The sequence below is a fragment of the Streptopelia decaocto genome, assembly GCF_964273445.1.
Source record: "Streptopelia decaocto genome assembly, chromosome: 5".
Classification (NCBI taxonomy): Eukaryota; Metazoa; Chordata; class Aves; order Columbiformes; family Columbidae; genus Streptopelia; species Streptopelia decaocto.
In genome coordinates this window covers 17,262,599-17,284,312 of record NC_138659.1, presented here as the reverse complement: position 1 = coordinate 17,284,312, position 21,714 = coordinate 17,262,599, and the positions used below count along the sequence as shown (strand labels likewise).

General features: G+C 37.3%; 1 protein-coding gene across 1 annotated transcript; it reads left to right on the top strand.

Annotated features, from left to right (window-relative positions):
* The first annotated feature begins 288 nt into the window (after positions 1-288).
* Positions 289-19,958, top strand: UCHL5 (ubiquitin C-terminal hydrolase L5). Its single transcript, XM_082052585.1, has 11 exons — positions 289-508; positions 2,273-2,336; positions 4,084-4,189; positions 11,799-11,924; positions 12,011-12,072; positions 12,149-12,279; positions 13,832-13,895; positions 15,010-15,112; positions 15,567-15,680; positions 17,407-17,505; positions 19,339-19,958. Exons 1-11 carry the CDS (start codon positions 427-429, stop codon positions 19,381-19,383), a joined length of 996 nt encoding a protein of 331 aa, XP_081908711.1. The 5' UTR covers positions 289-426; the 3' UTR covers positions 19,384-19,958.
* The last annotated feature ends 1,756 nt before the right edge of the window (positions 19,959-21,714 follow it).

Sequence of the window (21,714 nt, the reverse complement as noted above, 5' to 3'; positions counted from 1 at the left end):
GAAGGCTCCGCGTCTCCCGCAGCCCCGCCCCGCCGGCGCCCTGACAGCATCCCCGGGACCCGGATGGGGCCGCGCCCACCGCCCCCGCACCGCAGTGCCCGGATGGAGCGGCGCCGCCGGGCCGAGGCAGCTTCCTGCCGCGGGACAGGAGGTTTCCTCCGCCCGCCGCCCCTCAGCCGCCACACGAGCGGAGCCGCAGGGCGGAGGCACGGCCCCTCCGCGGCCGGGGCGGTGCCGCCGGCAGCAGTAACGGCTGCCCCGGATCCAGTCCCTGCCGCCGCTTCCTGCTCCCGCCCCGCCTCACCATAGAGATGACAGGCGCGGCGTGGGCCGCGGGGCCTGCCGGGAAGGGAGCGGCGTGCGTGGGCCTCGTAGCTCAGCCGGCCGGCGGCGGTCCCAGCCTGAGGGAGTGCGCGGGCCGTCGCCATGTCGGGGGGGAGCAGCGCCGGCGAGTGGTGCCTTATGGAGAGCGACCCGGGCGTCTTCACGGAGCTCATCAAAGGCTTCGGTGAGGGGGACGTGGGAGCGGGCGCTGCGGTCACGCCGCTGGGCTGGCGGGGTGGCTCTGAGGCCGCGGCCCCGCTGGCGGCTGCGGCGGGACTGCGGTTGCTCCCGTGCGGGTGCCAGGCCGACCCTCCCATTGCGTCCAGTGGGGCGCTGCCCGGAGCCTCGCCGAAGGCTGCGGAGCCCCGGAGGGTTGAACGCGACTGCGGCGTGGCTGCGGCCCGGCCGGGCAAGGGGATGCGGGGCGCGACTGATGGGAGACCTGGGCCGGGGCCCGGCGAGCCCCGCCAGCCCGCGCCGGTGAAGGGAGCGCTCCCACAGCGGGCGGGAGCGGCGCGGGACGAGCTCCCGTGGAAGCGGCAGCGCGGCCGTTGGGGGCGCGGGTGGGAGTGACCGTGTCTCCCGTGACCTCTGTGCGCTGTCCCGGCTTCGGGCCGTGCTCTCAGCTCCCGGTGCTCCGCGCTGTGCAGCGCCGGGCAGCCCCGCAGCCCGCTCCGGATACTGCTGGCAGTGGCCGCCTCCCGGCCGGGGAGAGCGAGACGGCCCCGAGCCCCCCGCGGGCTGCCCGCCGCGGCGCGGGCCTGCAGGAGAGGGCCGAGAGTGCCCGGCGGGCTGTGCAGCGGGACCCCTCCTGTGGCCCAGGACACATGTCGGCCTCTGCCAGAGAGCGGGATAAGCACGTACGGCGCAGGGGAGAACATCCGCATTTGCAGCGGGCTGGGAACGCGCTTGGATCGTGTGCCAGCTGAGTCAATTACAGAGACTCCAGGAGAGGAGGAGAAGGAACTGGCTGTGGCTGATCTGAGCTGTGGTGCTCGGCAGGAGGGTGGGCAGCCTGCAAAGGACTGCTTTGGGTTTTAGGACACTGGGTGTTTCAGAAAAATGGACGCAATTTGAAACTGCTGTGTTCTCAGAAATTCAACTGTCACGTCGATGTTGTCTGTACTGCAGGTGGAGGGAACATAGAGCACTTATTAAAAGGTTGCTAAAACTTGATAACTCATTAAACTGTTCATAAATTTTTATGTAATTGTAACATGTTGCCATTGTGAAATATTGTGCTTTGAAATTGTGTCCATCTTTTTGAAACGCCCTGTATTAAATTTTATGTTGAATTGCATTTAATATCTTGTAGGGTCTAACAGCTGATAAGCCTACACAGGATTTTGGCCAAAGAAGCAATATGAAGCAAGGTTACATTGATTTATAATTTCCATCACAGCTTTTTTTCACAAGTGAAGTCTAGACATGCTTCTCCTTTTGTGTTTGTATTTAATGAGATGAATCTTCCATATACTAAGTATTTGAACTTTTGGGGATCTGTCTTATGCACACGTCTTGCTTGAGTGTATTGTTTAAAGCGTTTTCAGTCTACTACTATGGGTCTTTCTCTGGAGATACCTATTTTAAGTTCTGCTTTGGACTAGCTGACTGTGTCTTTAAAACCAGTATTATTATCAGTTGAGCAAAGCACATGAGGTGACTCGAGATATCATAATGTCCTCCACTTCTTTTTAAAATGCAGTTCTGTTATAAAGACAACATCACCATACACAGGAGAAATTCCTGAAATTATTTCTCTTGAACTGTCTGGTTTGGTTGGTTTGGTTTTTTTTAAAGATGCATTAAAGCCTGTCAATGTACTTTTCCATAATGTGAACATACAAGTTGCAGATGCTAACCACACTTCTTCCGTGTGTTTGTCTTTCCTGGCTGCATCCCATGTAAATGGGGTAGTTGAAGAGACCTGTATCTTTTCTTATTTCAGGTTGTAGAGGAGCACAAGTTGAAGAAATATGGAGTTTGGAACCGGAGAACTTTGAAAAATTGAAGTAAGGCCCTTTTCTAATCTGCATGGATTTTATTTGCCTTTGAAGTCTCTGAAAGAATGGGTACTAGACTCAGGTGTTTTTTTGTGGCTTTGTTTTTGTTTGTATTTTTCCTTCAGTTTCCACAGAAGTTCATTAGGATCTTGAATTGATTGAATGTCTGGCAATTAAATTACTTTTTATTAATGCCTAGGTACTTAATCTAGCTTTTCTGTTTTTTGAAGGAGATGCTAATAGCAGCTAGAGTGTGAAAATAGATTTTTAATTATTTTGTCATTGGCTTGTATTACATCCTTTGGCAAATTATTTGACAAACTTGTGCTCCTTGTTTTATCTTCCTTTTTCCTCATATAACATGATGTTACATCTGTTGCCTTAAATTAATATGCTGTACTCACGTATTTTTGTAACTTGTTTTTCATGCAGAACCATTTCCATATGTGTGTGAAGTCAAACACTCGTTAGAACTTGCAATGGCTGTTATCATATGGAACAATTCTGCCCTCATTAGGCAATACTAATTCTTTTATAAATTTGTCCGTGATGTGTTGTTGTCAGTGTTCACGTACAAAATTTTAAGAGAGATGTCACCTAACTAGACCATATGCTGTTCCCGTGCAGATATCCTATGCTTGTATCATTAGTCTTTCAGAAGATGCAGCAATTAGTACAGAAGATGTAGTTTTAGAATTTTTTGTCTGACTGGAGATATTTCACATTTCTGAATGGCAGAAATGTTACTTGAGAACTTGGTTTATTTGCTCCCTGCACTGTGTAGTCATGTGACACTTTATCAGGTTAGGTGTTTTGTTCACAAAGTAACAGCTTTGCTTCCTTGTGCTGTCAGAACTCTCCAGGCTGGAGTGATGGCCAGCTTCCTTTCCACACACATGTACAATATTTTAACTTAAACACTGAGAGTTAAAGAACGTAATAACACGTAGCATTTTTCAAATTCCTTCAGTGGACCCACTGTTTAAAAAGACATCTCAGACTTCTGATCGGAGCTTAGGAGGAGTTTCTCATGCAGTACAGTAGCTCGTTTACCTTTCATGCATCTTTGTGGTGATGACCTTAAATTCAAGTTGATATGATGAATAAGTTTTTGCTTAATTGTACCTGTAGGTTTTGTAAGAATTGTTTCCTTTACTAATAAATTTTTGTTTCATGGAAATCCTAAATACAGTGCAATATGCAGTAAAAGCTGTTTACTATGCAAGACATGCAGTCTGAAAAGCAAGACGCAGTTTTAGGAGAAAAGAGAACTGGATTTCTCCTACTTCTCAAAGAGAGAACTCAAAGCATGAATTTGGACAAAAGCTCCTTTTTGAATATTTCTTTTATGCGTAAAAGGACTACCAAAACTTTAGTTCCAGCCCTTATATGTGACTGACAAATGTTTTCATAGCTATTTATTGCTAACGAATTGAAATGAATGTCATGCAGCTGTAATAGTTACAGCAACCAGGAGAACTGGTCCTGACTTACAAAAATTACTGACTAAATGCTAATTCAGATTGGGATCGTCTAGCATATATGGAAAGAAGCCTGAGTTGTGTTCTGTCTAATTAAAAGACCACATCTCAGAATTTCAGTGGAAGTTCCCTATGGTTAGAAAGAAATAATTAATAGAATTACAGTACCAGCATACAGGTAAATTATAGCAGAGGTTTCTGACTTTGATGTTTTTAATCAATACAGGTGATTTTTGTTGTTGTTGTTTTTTTCCCTTATCAATTTTATTTTTTAGGCCAGTACATGGGCTGATTTTCCTCTTCAAATGGCAGCCTGGAGAGGAACCAGCAGGTTCTGTTGTTCAGGATTCCAGACTGGATACAATATTTTTTGCTAAACAGGTAAGCCAAGTTCAGTATTTTTTCTTAGTTATGTCATGAAACATAGCTTTTAATACCAAAAGATAAACTAGCTTTTTGTTAATATGTACTCAAAAGTTAACATTTTACAAGGTGCAATAACTTTAATGAATTCTGTGAGACTAAGAACTGGGTATTAAAAGGTTATTAACAAAGCAAATCAGATTGATCTGTCAAATCAGACAAAAATATCATCAGATATTTTACTCTTGTAAAGCTCTTGTAACTCTTCTGTGCAATAAATGATTACTTGATAAATGTTTTCAGCACGATGAAAAAATTATTTTTTTGAAACCACTTTCAACAAATTCTAGGAAGAAATGTTTATTTTGATCTAGTTTTTATTTCTTACGTTTCTCAAGTGCTCTGCAGCTAGGGCAGTATAACTCTGGGATAATATTTCCCTTGAAGAGTTTGCAGACCATTTAGCATGGAAGTTTTAAGTGTTTAAATCAGAAAGTTGAGTTTAAATGAGACATTACAGGAAAATTGTTTTTGTTAATGTAATCCACTGTGTTTTATTAACTAGCAAGTAGTACTGAAATTTTGTGTTAGCTTTGACTGGCTGCTCTATATGTTGTTTGGAAGCCAGAAAAGCAAGAGAAAGTAACCAGAATGAAAGTAGGAGTATTTAATAAAGGTTTCTAGCTCTTTTTGAGGACCTGCTTCTCAAACAGTGGTAAATGTAACAGTCCAAACAAGAAATGTAACCCTATGTGTGTTAATTCCAAAGCATTCATATCAAAGGGGAAATTTTTAGGTTTTCTATGAAGGCTAACACATAGAATGATTGTTGGGTTTGGTGATTTTTGTGTTGTTTGTTTTTTTTTCCCCACAAACACAGAGGTGTTTTGTATGTAAATTTCAAGATATAAACAAGTCTCCACACACTTGTAGTTAAAAGTGTAGAAATATTGAAAACAATGGAAACATTAGGTGTGTCTGTAGCTCTCATGGCTACTCTGTACGTGGGCTTCTATTGTGCAGAAGATAGTCTTTAATCTGTTGTAATCACTCTTTCATACTATTGTGGATTACTTTATTATTTGATTTTTTTTTTAATACTGGTTTCTTCATTCTTCCCTTGCTGCAGCGCTTGAGTCCTGCCAAGCAGTGTCCGCTATTCTTATGATACCATGATCAGCAGTATATTGCCAAATGTCTTTACAGGTCTGATAAGCACTGGTTTAGGTTGTGATTTCTAATCAATCCAGCACACTGCTAGTGATCAGTAGGCTGTGGCTACAGAACAGCCTTGATGCAAAGAACCTCAGGAAAAACCCTTGACATAACTCTCAAAGGGTAGTTAGTTGACAGGAGAAAATTACTCCTATATGAATCTAGAGAGGTTTTGTTTGTTAAGATGAAGGCAGATTTACATATTTCTTGTTTCTTTCCTGTGAGTAGAAGAGGTTCTTCCAGAATTGCTCTTCTGGATGCTGAAAAGTTTCATAGCATTTGTCTGCTTGCTCCACTTTTTTGCCTTTCCCCACCTCCTCCCCCCCCCTCTCTTTTTGAAGCATGACTCTCTTTAAAAGCAAGTAGCTCAGAGGAGCTTTGAGCTTTAAGTCGGGGTTGCAGAATGTACATCAGAATATTTGGATAATGTTAGACTTGCTAATAACACCAGAAAATTAAAGGCTGACAATGCAAAGTCTTTATTTTGTAGCTTTCTTTGAAGCATTCATATTTTAGTGTTTTCTTAAACCTGAAACCTCTTTGTGGAGGTGTAGAACTTTCTAATCTTCCCCCTCCTTCAGCTGCTGCCTTAAAGGAGGGTGTGCTGGAGTGACTCTTCATAATTCATTAATTTCGGCATGGAAGGCTGTTTCTAGAAGTGTTCGCTATTCTAAAGTAGTAGTACCTAGTAATGCCACTTGATGGCATGGAATATATGTTTGCAAAGAGTTTAGAATATTTTTTTCATGGTTTAGTATTGTCTGTTAGTGCAGTGGCTTAGCATAATCAAAGCGTTTGTTAGTGACATGTATATGCTTGCGTTTCATGTTGGTTCAGTTTTGCCTGGACTGAGGTATTGTGACAGGACAACTAATGAAATAAATAGTCACAAAGAAATTAAAATAAAAAGTCAACAGATAAATGCAAGAAACTGGTTTTGTTATTTTGGGGGGATTTTATCATACTAGTTTAGCTCTTGTGACTTTCACATTGGAGGAAGTTAGCCTTAGCTAGAGATCCAACTTGACAAGCTCTGTTTTGAGGACTGGTAGGTTTTTTTCAAGCAAATGGCTGATCTGATGGTGAGAACGGGATGTCTTGGTCATCCTGACCTGAACCCTTTTGGCTTCTCGGTTCTGTTCCTTTCTTGCAATGGCTCAGCTGTGTATTGAATTTCCATGAGCCAGTGCAGCTCATCAGCCAGCAGTTCTCTGTAAATTCTCTGTGCATGTTTTCTAGGCTGGTCTCCTGCCCCATTATGAGATGTATGTTTAGTGAGTCTGTACAGGTCAAAGCTGGTAAAAGGTGATAGGGAACAGGAGTTTCTTTATTGTAGTGGTGAGGTTATTGCATTTCTTGAAACTGTAGTCTGTGGATGCTTCTGGGTCACCAAAGAGTACAAGGGAACACAAGCATTAATGTTAAACATTGCTATTGTAAAAGAGCAGTTCCTCCCAGCTATCATGCAACTAGGCTACTGTGCCTTTTTTGTTTATTTTCTCTATGCTTGTTTTAAGTCCAATTTTATGGTGGCTTTCGGGATGAAGTTTTGTTACCTTTCAGGACTCTTTTTCAGATGTTGAGACTTTTTTTTTTTTTTTTGGTTGATCTTAATTATGAAGGTAATGAGTAAAATAACCATATGTTCATTTGTGGGCTGGAATCCCAGAACAAATAGGTTTCTTTTCTGGGTTAGCAAAATTTTAATGACATTTAAGATTACCAATCTCTTGATCTGTGTCTTCAAAACCAGCATGACACTGAAGCCCTACAAATCTCAAGAAGTCTTTGACTCTGTCCTTTTCCATACAGTGTCTGCTTTTAAATGTTACTGTCTAAAGATATATGGTAAAATCCAGTTTACTGCAGATAAGTTTTCAAGTGTTGTTCTGAATCTTGTGTGAGCAAGACTAATTAACTGTTAGTATGTAACAACAATTTAATATGGGAAGTAAATAATGCTGTTACAGCATGGCTTCATTTCTGTTCAATTTTAGTTAGATGTTCCATCTTAAAAATTATTTCATAATGAGGGGAGAAGCTTTAGTTAGCCATAAAAGGCTGTAGCTCTCAAGCTGTATCTATCAAAGCATTTTCAAAATTGCATTTGGAGACACAGTTTTGATGAGAAGCTTGTACAAGCTCACATTTTACGCGTGTCCACTTTCATAGCAATGTGGTAGTTGAATTCCAAATGACAACTAGATCTTGTTCAAAGTTAAATCATGAGTATGTTGGGGGGTTGAATTTTAAAGTCTGTCTAATACGCATGCATATTAAAGAATTCTTTTTTTAATGGTCACTTCTGTGTGCACTTATGTTAAATTTGGCCTCCCTGTTATGCCTAGGTATGATTTGGTCCTCTATTTGAGGCCACAGAACTCTGGATGATCTTACATACCCTTTGAGCTAGGATACCTAGGCACAATGAGGTGAGTTAAGGATACAATTTCAGCCTTAACTCTGAATTTCCTGATTTGTGTGTTGCTTAAGTAGGCCCTTGCTGTTATTTTTACACACAATGGCTACAGGATTGTACCACTCAATGTATTCAGCTATCTTCAGCACTGTTTGGAACATCTATATTCTGTGCTGATCACTGCAGAAGTGTCTCTTGACAAAAAAGAATGCCATTGTTGCAGACTTATGTATTAAATTATTTTAATAATCTCTTCAGGTTTTATTACTGAAGTACTGGTATCATGACTTTGTTTTGTGCCATGTATTTATTTTATGCTGCATTGTGGTGATATAACATTAACTTCATTAATTGGAAATAAAACACATATACCTTCAGAAAGAGGATCTAAATAATACTGTTAATAACAAAACATTGGTCTTCAGTTATCTTTGTGCCACTAATGGAAGTATATTATATGTATCCTTTTAACATTTCCAGTATTTCAGTTGATTTCAAACTCAAAATTGTTGATGTTTTCAGTTTTGGTAATGTTAAGATAGACTAGATATCAGTGTTAAAGCTAAACTTGAGAGATCACATAACTTATAAGAAGTGAATTTGCAACACATTTAATCAAAGTCAGAAAGCAGTTTTCGGGAATTGAATATACCTGCAGGAAGATTGTATCTTTATTCCAAAGAAATAAAATTAGATAGGGTTTTCAAACAAGAATAAGTCTCAGAACTTTATCCTAATGCTGATTTTTCCACATTGAACTTTTAAAGGCAACTGTTTTGTAACATTGGGATGCTTGGTAAGTGAACCTCAGAAATTTGCCGGTTATACTACCAATTACAGCACAGGGTTATCCATGGCTTTTTGACAAACAAAATACATAATCTACGAGATGGAGGATGCAAATCAAGAACTGCAAGTGCTTCAGCCTTAAGTTGACCCAGACTCACTGAGTCCTTAGGGAAAGGTGCATGGTTTTGAAGTTACACATCTTAACTGAAGAACGTGCCAGAGCAGCCTGTTCAAGTGGGTCCATTGTTTTAAGCTAAGCTTCACTTGATGTTATGGCAATATTGTCAGTTTTTTTGAGGTCATCTCAGTAATGTGCATATATATCTGTGTATATATGTGTATATATATATATAAAATTGTTTTCTTTCAAAATACACCTTGTAGCTTTGCTAGCAAAATCTTTCAAATATGGTGTCTGCTTTAAGTTGGAGTCCTGAATACTGATCAATCAAATATCTCACCAGGACTTCCTGGACAAAAATATACAGACAAATGTTGGGATTTCTGGACAAATACAGAAAATCCTCTTAGGTTTACTCAAGTCAAAATAAAAAAAATCTTTCTGAGACAACCTGCATATAATGTCATACTGTCTAAATGCAGAAAATGCAGAAAACATTTTCTGCCAACATTGAGGCACCTTAAGTAAGAGATACATTGGAAATGAAGGTAGATGGGTATCCTGACCAATTTCTCTCTTGAAGGACTCACTGCCCTGTGTGTATAGCAGTGCTGGACTGGCTGGGTGCATTGATAGGGTGCTGTGGCTGTGTGACAAATGAACCTTGCAGTCATCTGCATTTGATACTGCTGTTACCCACTCCTCACTCTTTCCTCTTCCCCATGAACTACCACTAGCTGGGGACCTCCACCCATTTGGGGGTTCTGTCATCTAGGTCCAGGAACACTGTATTCTTACACATATCACCTGCACTTGCTTCTATTCCCCTGCTACAGGACTGTTCCTGCTGCCTTTTCCTCACCTCCTGCCTCTCACTTTCTGAAGAGTATTTGTCATTCTATAATGTATTTTTATTTCAACAGCTGGGCACGACTGGTGTAAGACCTGCATCTGCTCTGTATTGTGTTCTAGCAGTAAGGCAAGATTGTTTAGCTTGGTTCTTATATATTTAAACAGACTCACACTGTAGTTAGAATACAAAAATATGTTTATGCTGAAAGGCAAATATTATATTTGAGACCACAAATTCCCTGCCAAGTTTAATTTTTCCTGCTATTTTTGCTATTGTTTAAAGCTCCTGTATCTGGCTGGTCCAACACTGTTTCTGTGTTGATCTTGCCTTTAGGCACAAAATGTCTCTTAATTTCCCTCTCCTTTTTGAAGCCATTATTGGGTTAGTGGTCTACCAGAACTGATTGTTCCATCTTGATTTTTCAGTAAAAGTAGTTACCAGTTGGTGCTGTCTCTCCCTCTGATGTCCTGTATTAGTTATCATTTAACAAGTGCAGTTTGCTGTAGTGACCTTCCATTAACTGTAATAGCACAGTTCTAATAGTTTGTCACCACAGATCTCACCATGTACTTTGTCTGTCAGCTTAATTACGATATTTGTAACAATTGCTTCACGTTAGCCCACTCTGACCCACTTGGGATCGTCTGCTTTCATCCTAGCACTACTGTCACGACTGTCTCTGATACCATTCTTTTGTCATAGCTCAAAGAATCTTTAGTTCTTCTTCCTTTCCATATTATAGTATTAATTCTCTCAAATTATGTCATTCTAGTAGTCTGTGGTTTGTGGGTTTTTTGATGGATTTCCCTTCTATGTCCTTTATTTTGTAATTGTGTAAACTTTAGCCTTGTGTACCTGCAGTTTGTTTAATTTGAGTTTCAGTTGCTAATATGTTCTGCATGTGTAGTTGACTACCATTGATTACCATTTAAGTCAACTAGATTGTATTTTTCTTAAATTAAGATGTGCTTTATTAGTTTTTATCATCTGCAATATACAGACATAATCTGAACTGAGAATACCCTGAAGTATAGAAAATTAATATATGCTGTATTTTATAGTACTAACATAGTAGGCTTTCCTTTGTTAAGGACTAGCTTTAATTGTAATTGTAATTGGTTGTTCTTTCTCTTTTTTTTTAATTATTTTCTCCTTTCTTGTTGGAAGTGGTTTTGCATTCAGAGCTCTGAGCTAATTTTCATTTTTAATACAAAATCAACACCCTCTCTCCCAGTCCTAAGGTTTAAGTAGCGTTTTCAGTTGAAAAATAGTCTCATAGACTGAAAATACATTATTTTTCCTTCTCTATAGCTCACTGAGAAAAAACTGCCGAGGCAAAGTCTTCCTTGTGTTTTAGTCTTACACCATTTGATTGCTGTGCTTTTAATTAAATCTCAGATTATATTTAATAATCCTTGTAGTGTGTCTCTTTCTTTAAATAATGAATTTTAGTTTAGGTATTACTAAGCAATATTAGAGACATGGATGTAATATGAAGGGATTTGTTTATATTTTCTAAAAATGGCGTATTTAACACTTAGGAGCGGTGTAATGCAGAGTAGTAAATTAAATGTTAGGTTGGAAAGGATAGGTAGATTGTAAATTAAGAAAAAATTGAAAAATCTAAAGTTTCATATGGCTTATTATTCAGCAAACCATCTTTTAAAAAATCTTTATCTTGGAACACTTCTAAATTTTATTAGTTTATCCCTAGGATATCTTCATTTTTTTGTCCAATGCAACCTTTCTATAAAAATTCCAGGTTCCATAATGTACTTTATTGAATTCTGATTATTTAAAGGACATTCTCTTTGGGGGAGTTGACTTTTTTTTTTTTCCTAAGATCATAGATTTAATAATGTAATTTGGCAGCTTGCTTTGAGTAGTGCTTTGTTTTTTCACTGAGATCAGAGGGTTGCTGTATTTCTTCTATGTCCTTTATTAATAATTCTAGGGAGGTGGTGAGGCAGAGTGACAGTTTCGAAGTAGAATTGTGAAATAACAGTTTTATCAATGAATTGTATATGACAACCGTGCAGAGCTCATTTTATTAAGTCTCCTACAGCAAAGGCTTTTTTGTGGCTACTCAGACTAGAATTGTTGCCTGGTTTAGGGTGAAGCTCCAATGTGAATTGGCACAGAAAGCATGTGCTTGTAATGAAAAATGTTGTCCAGCTTAAATTGAATTTTTATCACCAGTACTGAACAAATTCTCAAAACTTTTTTCTAGGTAATTAATAATGCTTGTGCTACTCAAGCCATAGTAAGTGTGCTATTAAATTGCTCTCATCAAGATATCCATCTGGGAGAGACTTTGTCAGAATTTAAAGAATTTTCACAAAGTTTTGATGCTGCGGTAAGTGCCTACTATTTTCTGTATTTTAAGTACCATAGTGTTATATCTATGTTGGCTTACAATTTGATTTTGTTAATTGCTTTCAGATGAAAGGTTTGGCACTAAGCAATTCAGAAGTGATTCGGCAAGTTCACAACAGTTTTGCCAGGTAACGCGTGCTTTAAATCTGGGCAAAATTTGAGCAAATTCTTTTTCATCTCAGATTTATTTTTTTTTAATTGCAGACAACAGATGTTTGAATTTGATGCAAAGTCTTCAGCTAAAGAAGAAGATGCATTTCACTTTGTAAGCTATGTTCCTGTTAATGGACGGCTATATGAACTAGATGGCTTAAGGGAAGGGCCAATTGATTTAGGTAATATTTTATATTTTTTCTGAACATCCTTCATTTTAACAGTAGCTTGTTACAACAAATCAGTTGTATACTATATGATCAAGTCATTTATGAAAGTAAAGCATATCTTTAACATTCTCTTAATGTGCTACTCAAGCTTGTGCTTCTTTGCAGTTATTTGTATTATTTTAGTTTTGTTGGTCTGAAAAGGAAGTTTTCTTCCTGCTTCTCTGCGTTTCTGATTATTTCTCCATTCAGTAATCAAATGAACAGGTTGTGCAATCCAGTGGGCTTCTAATACCTTAATGGTTTTGTTGCAAGAGAGAAGTTCACATAACCCACTTCTTGTGGATATGTGCTCTCCTTACCTGAGGAAATATGTTGTTTTTCTGAGCTGTCTCTAACAAAACCTGGTAAAAACTGGTAAAACCTGGTAAAATTATGTAATCTTTTAGGCTTTCCTTACAGTTCTTTGTGTGCAATTCCTTTTGCTAATATTTGTCCCCATGTCTTCCTTTATGTGGTATTTTCACCCAAGACAATTCCTGTGTCATGTTTTCAAAGCTATTTTGTTTCCCAGGTTGATTACAAACTATCAATTTATTTTATCATTTCTTTCTTCTGTGGGAGCATGTATACAGCTGACTTCATACACTTTTTATACATTATGTGTCTGGTGTTTACACACTGGCCTCTCTCTTCTTAGATAGCAAATATTCTTCTAATGGCTTAAAAGATAATATCTACTTTCAGCATAGTTTTCTTCGCTGTAAAATTTGTTCCTGATTTGTGTCTTGTAATATTACTTAACTGGCGGTATGTGTGCCATCTTATGTCTGGAAAAGCTCTACAGTGCCTTTCATGTGTCTGCACTCTCTTTGGAGCCTGGTATCATCTCAATATGCTCCAAACTCCATTTCCAGAGTGTTTTCCCAGTTTTCTTGACAGTCGTATTTATTTTTAGGCTGAGTAATGACTTGCTGCTAAATCGCACCTTTAGTCTGGTTAGAGAGACTGTACAGTCAGCAGACCTACCAGTAACATTACTTTTATGGTCACAAGATCATGAGTCTCTCCATTTGCTTTAAGGTCTTGAAATTGTTAAGATGATATTATCAACTTGTGAAATCACTTCTAGTTATTCTGTCATTTATCTTAAAGTTTTCTATCATATGTCCTTTAATATTTTTTATGGAACAGCTGTAATTATCCAAAGTTTTTTTTTGCTGTCTACTTTTATGTTGTCATACCAACTAGTTTCTTTTGTCATAGAAGTCTTACGTAGCATACTTTTCACCCCTGTTGTTTCTTGCTATAAAAAAAAGTTAGATGCTTATGCCCTTAAAAATGAGTTTTCCTCCATTGCTTTGGCCCAGTACGTTATCAGAATATTGTTATTAAAAAAAGTGCCTTGCACCTCTTAAAAAAATCACCTGAGTAATTTGAGACTGAAGTTGCCAAGGAAGAACTTGTTACATACTTTGAAGTTGCTGCATACGCCTGAATTATACAAGTCTTGAATTTGCAATAAATTTTGCAAAAAATTTTTTTTTTCTTTGTGTTTATTTTCTAGGTGCATGCAATCAAGATGACTGGATAAGTGCTGTACGGCCTGTCATAGAGAAACGTATACAAAAGTAAATGGTCATGATGATGCTTTTAAAACATAACACTTATATATGTTTTAAAATTCCTTATTTTTAAGTTCCTTCAATTAAAGGCTTTCAACTGAATTTCTAAGAAATTACTCTTACACATCATTTTTTATGTGCATAACACTGAGTGACTTAAGAACCTATTGCCCAAGATGAGCCAAATGTGATGATAGATAAGTCTCAAATGTGCTGTGTTCCCATATGATTAATCAAAGTAGGTATTTGTGTAGTGAAGAGAGATCCTATTAATGCTCTGAAAAAGGAAGAGCAAGATGATGAATTCTGGTAGACAACTGTGGGTCTTTGCGAGTGAAAACTAAGAGTGTTGTTAGCATGGATAAAGTTTGGGTGTATGCGTATAATTACAAATACCAGATAATAACTATATTTATACAGCTGGTATTTAGAGACAGCAGGTTTTTCTTAGGTATGTGGCTTAGTTTAGAAATTTAAGCTAGAAAAACATGCTATAAAAGTTTTCCTACTTTGTAGCTCTGACCCCAAACTGCTGCCCCAAATGTGTTACAAGGTGATTTTATGCCATTTCTAGAGAATAATTTTCAAAGTCCTTTACTTGAAGACCTTTTTTTTTTCTTTTGGTAAGCAAAAAATTGCTACCAAATTGCATTTGGAGAATTTAAACTCTGAAATGCCTGCTAGTCTAATTGGTGAATGTACTTTTCACATTGTATGAAGTCTCCAACTTTTTCTAAAAAGCAACAGTAATGAGAAAGTAAAAACTATTGTGTGCAGCAGTCTTGTGCAAGTTTTCTTGTCAACTATATTATGTTTTGGTTTGGTTTTTAGACAGTTTCAATATTTATTTTTTGTTTATTTATTGTGACCATAGACAGGAATAGTAATATTTTGGGATAGAAACTTATTAAGAGTTATATATTGGGTAGTGTTCATCTGAGGTCTGGTTTTTATTTTGCGGCAAGATTGAATCTGGAGCACAACTTTAAATTAATACATCCGTGTAGGTGGGGCTTTTTCCACAAAATTAATTCCCTTGCGTTGAAATCCTGGAGGAAGTTTTTTGAGTTGTCATGTCAATGATTAATTTTGAAAGTGATTGTCTTTGTTTCTCATTTAGATACAGTGAAGGTGAGATAAGGTTTAACTTGATGGCTATTGTATCTGACAGAAAGATGATATATGAGCAGAGGATTGCGGAATTACAGCAGCAACTTGCAGAGGTAGGCCACGGTATTTAAGTTGCTGGGCTAGTGCTCTGATAATAGTTCTGTTTCTTTGCTTTATTATTCACCTTAATAGTTCTGTTTCTTTGCTTTATTATTCACCTTCTTTCCTTGCTCTAAATGGAGCATCACTAAACAAAAAGTGGGGAAGGATTACGATGTATCTGTCTGGTTAGTTCTGAGTGAGCTAGTTTGAGCGCTTGGTACAGCATGACCGTGTCATCATGGCTCTGTCTTGACTCATTTGCTGTAGTAGCGGAACTTTTCCTGGTACCTGAGCTAATCTGCTTATGATTAACTGCACAAATTTCTTGAATGTTCCTGTAACTATAAGTAAAACTGAATCTTTCTGTGATAGAAATACTCTTAAGACAAGGCTTACTTCAATTAAAGAAAATAAAAATAAAAATGCAGTAATGTCATCCATTTAACTTTTTCTTTTGTGTGGAAGGAGGAGCCTATGGATACAGATCAAAGTAGTAATATGTTAAGTTCTATACAATCAGAAGTTGCAAAGTACCAGATGTTAATTGAAGAAGAGAACCAAAAATTAAAAAGATATAAGGTACGTAGCCTTTGCTTTTTTAATGAAACTGTTATAAAAGCTGGCTTTTTCTTACAACTTTTCCATCTATGGTAGGCTATTGCAATTAATCTGAAGGAATTGGATGGGTACTTGGAAGACAATGTTATGTAAATACATGTTGCATTCCTGAATGTGCAGGTTAGTTATCAGGTTGCTTCCTTTTAGGATAAGACTTACAAGTCAGTTTGTCTCTGTAGTTCCCTTTGTTTTACCACTTCTTTGTTTTTCATAAAATATTTTCTTTAGGCACAGCGAGTTCTAGAATTTGAACAAAGAACTCGCTCCATGTGCCCCAGAAGACTGATCAGCCTTTTCTTGCTGGAGTTGCTCATTACACTACTACACGTAAAAGTGGTCTGTTACTAAGTAGGATTTTTTGTTTGTTTTTACTAGAAGGATTTAGATGTGTTAGTCATAATTCTTTTTTTTTCTACAGAGTATTCACATAAGCTCTCCCAGCTCTGGTTGTTAGTAATGAAGAATGCTGATGCATTAGTTGATAATGAAGGCTAACTGGCAGATTCTGTGAACTTTGTGTATAGATCCATTCTGCACATTTATCTCCCAATCTGACATACAGCTACTTACATAGCTTTTAGTGCAGGAACTCTCATAGGGTACTTGAATTGTTCTTCTGTTATAGTTTACCTGCTCGTACTATTAATGAAAATGAGAGATGGGAAAGCTTCTCTGAGGTCATCACTTGCAACTTCTTTTTATAATTGCCTAATATTTTTAAAGGGATATTTTGAGGGAGGAAAAAAAGCTGGGTAACTTTTTTTTTATAATCCCTTAACCTGTTTTTCTTTGGGTACAGAAGGTGGTTAGATTAAAAATAAATTTTGAAATAAATGTACATATCAAAGGAAAAAGAAGTAAAATAGATGTTTTCACTAGTTTCTAGAAGGTACATACCAAGACTTCAGTAATTATAATGATAATTTCAGATATATCTCTACAGTAAATGTTTTAAGTTGTGACGTGTTACTCTGTCTCTAAAGCTTCACCGCATCAGGATGCAGTTTAAGAAACTATTAAAAAAAACCCAACCAACAAACATGTGCTTTACCAAGCGTGAGAGTGAGCAAACAAATGAAATGGGGGGCAAAAAACCTTAAAGTTCCTCATTGTACGTGGGCAAATTTGTGGAAACCAGTTAAAAGTCCACACTTTTTTTTTATGTTGGGGTATCTGCTTGGGGTCTGTGGAGGTCATTCCTCTCAGTTGAAAAACCAATCACCTCCTTTCTGAAGGACTGAATCATTGTAGAAGCTGCAAAGTGTTTAGTACAACAAAAGTAGTTATTCTGTTGCATTACAGAAAGGTTTAAGTCTTCAGTATTGGCTGAGGCCACAACTACACAAGGGACTGTAAAAATACATAGGTTGAACTGTAATTTAATTTGAGGGGGAAAAAAAAAAGTGGGTAGTTTCGATAGTATTACTTGTCAGTGTTAAAGCATTGAGGGTTTTTTGGCTACTATGACAAAACACCGTTAAGAGAATTTGTACCTTAAGCAGTAAATTCATCTGATATGCACTTTCTCACAGTGTGCTCAGAATTCTATTGCTTCAACTTTATCTTTAGCTCCCTGAATTGTAAAAAATAACTACAGCTATTGGTGGGGGGACAACCATGACAGGGAGGGGAAAAATCCCTCTTTAGACATATAATAATTCTTTTAATGCATTTAATTTATTTTTAGATTGAAAACATTAGAAGAAAACATAACTACCTGCCTTTCATCATGGAATTATTAAAGACTCTAGCAGAGCACCAACAATTAATACCATTAGTAGAAAAAGTGAGTATTTCCAAGCTGATTTTTAGGAAACAGTATGTTACTATGATTCTTCATACTTTTACTTAAATTTCAAAATGCAGTCAAATGTCTTGGAAGCATAAATGGCATGGGTTTATTTAAACTGCTACATTCAGGTGTATTGCTAGACTGGAGATTTTGGGACCAACTAACTTTGCATTGTTGTGCAAATAACCTAAAAAAAGTTCTAATGGTGATATCGGAAGAAGCAATTCGGTATCAGCTAAACGATCGCATTACAGGGCATAAAATTCTACATGGGAAATTAAAAGTCCTATTAAAATTGTGATGTCTAGCTCCAGTTGCTTTGTGGTAGCGTTCTCTATACTATGTTAATATCCCTTTTTGAACTGAAGATCATTTAAATGTGTACATACACAGATAAATATGTACAAGATTGATCCCTTTTGCCAACCTGGACTCTTGAGTAGTCAGCATTTTGACTTATCTAGTTGTTGACACTAGATGGCAACCTTTGTACAAAGGTTCCGATAATTTAGGTAGCTTGAAATTTGTTCTCTTCAATTTCTCTGTTCTTGTACTGATTTACTGGCTAATTGTGCTCCCCTTTTTAAGTTGTCTAGCTATTAATGTTGATTTAATATTAAGGTTTGTATTAAGGATTGTTTATTATTGTGGATCTGTCATTTTGGCAAGGTTATTAAACTGTATGGCTAGTCAAGTACTTGAATTGTAATCAGATCAGTGCTGACTTACATATCTGCTCAGGTTGCCATAGACAGTATCCCTGATTTTGAACTCACACTGAAAAAAGAATCTCTATTATTATCATAACGAAAAAAGAGCTAAATATTATTTAATTAGCATATTCTTTAGCTGAATTTATTTAGGAAAGTATGTTTGCAGGCCAGGAGTTTATAAGACGGTAACTTTTGCATTCAGTTTTTAATCTTTTCCTTCTTTGGGTAACTTGTGGAGTTTTAATCCAGCTTTGTGTTAGTAGGAGTTATTTATAACACCGTCAAGCTTCTTTTACAAGTAAATTCCCAGTGGACCTGAGCAGCTGGTGGTAACGGATCTTAATTCTAACCCACTGAATTAGATCCAGTCCTGTCCAGTAATAAATGGTAACGAGCAGCAGTCTGATTCAGAATGAACAAATGTTTTGGCAGAAAGATGGCTAGTACTGCATCTGAATTGTCCCCTCTTCTTGCCTAACCTTTTTTTTACTGAATTGGAAATTCAGTAAAATGTAAAATTCAGTAAAATTCAGGAAGAAAATGCTATTTTCTGCCAATTCAAGCTATCTAGAAATTGGTGTAAGTTATATGAGGATCTGTTCGTAAATATCTTGGTAGGAACTCTTGTGAGTTTTTTCCACTCTGCTCTTTTGAAAGATATAAAAAAAACTAAGATCTTGGTTGCTTCAGAGTTTTTAATTTGTGATAATCAGTATATCTGAATGCCATATTTTCTTGTGTCATGAAATGTTTTCACTAGGAAGAGTTATTTCTATATTAAATGAAATTATTATGGAGGTATGAAAAGTGAAGGTTAAACTATGTTTTAAAAATAGTGGGTTTTTTCCTCTCTCCTTTTCCCTATGGAAGTTACCTAATCTTATTGTTTTTTTTGTATTATATATTTAAACCTATTGGTATTCTTGAAAGGCTTTATATAGGAACCTAGTAAAATAGTAGTAGATACTTCTGAAGGGTCTACTTTTTTATTTTGGTCTCATTCTACAGTATTTTTTATTGAATGTTCAAAATCATAGTAAGTAGACATTCAGAGCTCCAAAAAGAAGACCTTTGTCTTATCAGAGCTTAACATCATCTCCCTTTTGTTTTTTAGGCAAAAGAAAAACAGAATGCCAAGAAAGTTCAGGAGGCCAAGTGAAGATGAGTTTGAAAAATACATACAATTATGTGCTTCTGAAACTATTTTCATGACAACAAATAAAACTTTTCATAAACTTTAAATTTTGTCCAGCGCACGTTTGACAATTGTAACAGTTTGTCTTGTACTGTATGCACGGGTCTAATTTTCTTCCTTCCCCTGCATCTTGTGCATGTAGTACTGCTAAATAATGTTTAGGTTCTCTTGGTCACATTCAGTATTTAACAGTCTGTCTGATTTCTGAAAGTTTTGGAAGTGGACCTAAAAATGTACAAGGGAATTGTACCCATTTTGTCCCACTTGAATATATGATAATGATACAAATGCCAGAGTTTAAGTATAAGCATGAGCTTTCTTTGCTCGTCTTTACTAACAATTATATTATTATTCAATTGTTCAGTGACATACCCTGTGTCTTTGTTTTTATGAAGTATGTGTCTAATTTTTTTACAAAATCGAAGAGTATGAATTTAGCTGTAGAAACATTTGCGAAGACGGATGTATAATCTCAAAAGATCTGCATTGCTTTAGTAGAAAATATAATAAATATTCCCATTTTTATTTTGGCAAACTTTCTTCTGTGGTATTTTATTATTGGATAAGATGATTATGATATGTATTGGATATCATCACCCTTGTGACTTTAAGTATATATGCTATAAATTTGGGTTAGAAAGAAGGCATACTGTTTCAGGGCATTAATATTTCTGGATATAAGGTAGTACTGTTCTAGAGTATGCTAAATTTAAGGTCAATTAAACAGCATTGTCCTAAAGACTTGGGAGGTAAGAAAAAAACATGCATGAAAGATTCTTGTTGATAACAATATTGTAATGGAAGATGCTTGACTTGCCTTCTGTGGATCAAGGAGAATGTCTGGGGAATGGAGCTGACGTGGTGTCCTGCTGCCTTAGGTGTCCTCCTACATGAAGTATGAATTGGCAAATTGTTTAGGTAAGGCTAGCAGTGGGCCATTGTAACAATACATAATATTTGAATTACTGAAACACTGTTAGTGTGTATAAATTTGTTTAGAAAAAATCCAGTTTCTTCTTAAAAGACTCAGACTAGAAAGGGGAAAAAAAGAAGGAAAAGAACTTTAATTGTTTGAAAGACATTTAAAACTAGTAAAAGATGTTTGTTTTGCTTACTTTGCCTGTAGGCATACTTCACTGAATTGTCCTCAAGACACACAAAAAGGAGAACAGTGCAAAAGGAGGGGGAAAAAAACCCACATACACACATACAAAAAAACACCACCAGAAAACCACAACCTCAGAGATTGAAAATGTCTTATTGTATTCACTTATCTGTACAGAATTCTCCTTTTGAATGTGTTTTCTGGAGTGTTTTCTGAAATTTGCACTAATTATGAAAATTGCAACAAATCTTTAATGGTATTTGAAATGTGAAATTTGTCAGTTTCACTGCCAAATTCTTATTTTTAAGCTACGTGTTAAGATAATGTTCATAAATCCTTTCTGTGCTTCCCAAAACAGTTCCTGTAAGAAGCTAGTCTTTCCCTCCCACTACTTATGCTGTGTGTTACCTTAATATCTTACAGGGTAATATTGAAGGCCATTATTCAGTTAATAATGAGTTATTCTTGAGTTTCCAAGATAAAAGTGCTAGACATCCCTATCTTTGCAAGACTTTTTGTCCTGGTGACTTAGCTAAATCTGCAGTGTTGGTATACTCCTAAGAGTGAATGAGCAACAGATAAAATAAGACATTTTAAATTTATTTTAGTTGCAATAGTGGTGTGTATATTCCAAGGATCTGACCTTTGGGCAGTGAGGTTATGGATGCTACATAAGTGAGACTAAAAGTAGAAAAATACTAAGGAAATGGTGACAAGGTAGTGTGCATTTATTTCAACCATGTGTGACTAAGCTAGGTTATTTATTTTTTTTATTCCTAAGATTTGTAAAAGTATTTTTGGCTTAACATTTTCTGTTGGATTTGGCAGTCTTGTCACAGCAGTACATAAAATGGGTGATTATCAGCAAGTGAAGGAGCTGTTTGAAACATTCTTACCTTGTAAGAAGTTTTGTACAACTGACAACATAACGATAAATTGAAGTCAGTGTTTCACATGCAGCCAGCAATGAAATCTGTAAGCATAGTTGCATTTGTCATTGTAAAGGAAAATTGTAAAAGTGTGTTACCTTGCATTTGTTACAAGCTAAGGAAAATACACATTATTCGTAATAGTTAGACCATGAACCTGAGCTGTAAGAGCATTAACAGCGGTTTGTGTAATGCATCTAGAGAAACTGCAGACATGTATTTGTTTCTAGATGACTGACTGGCTGAGAAGCAGCGGTTCTC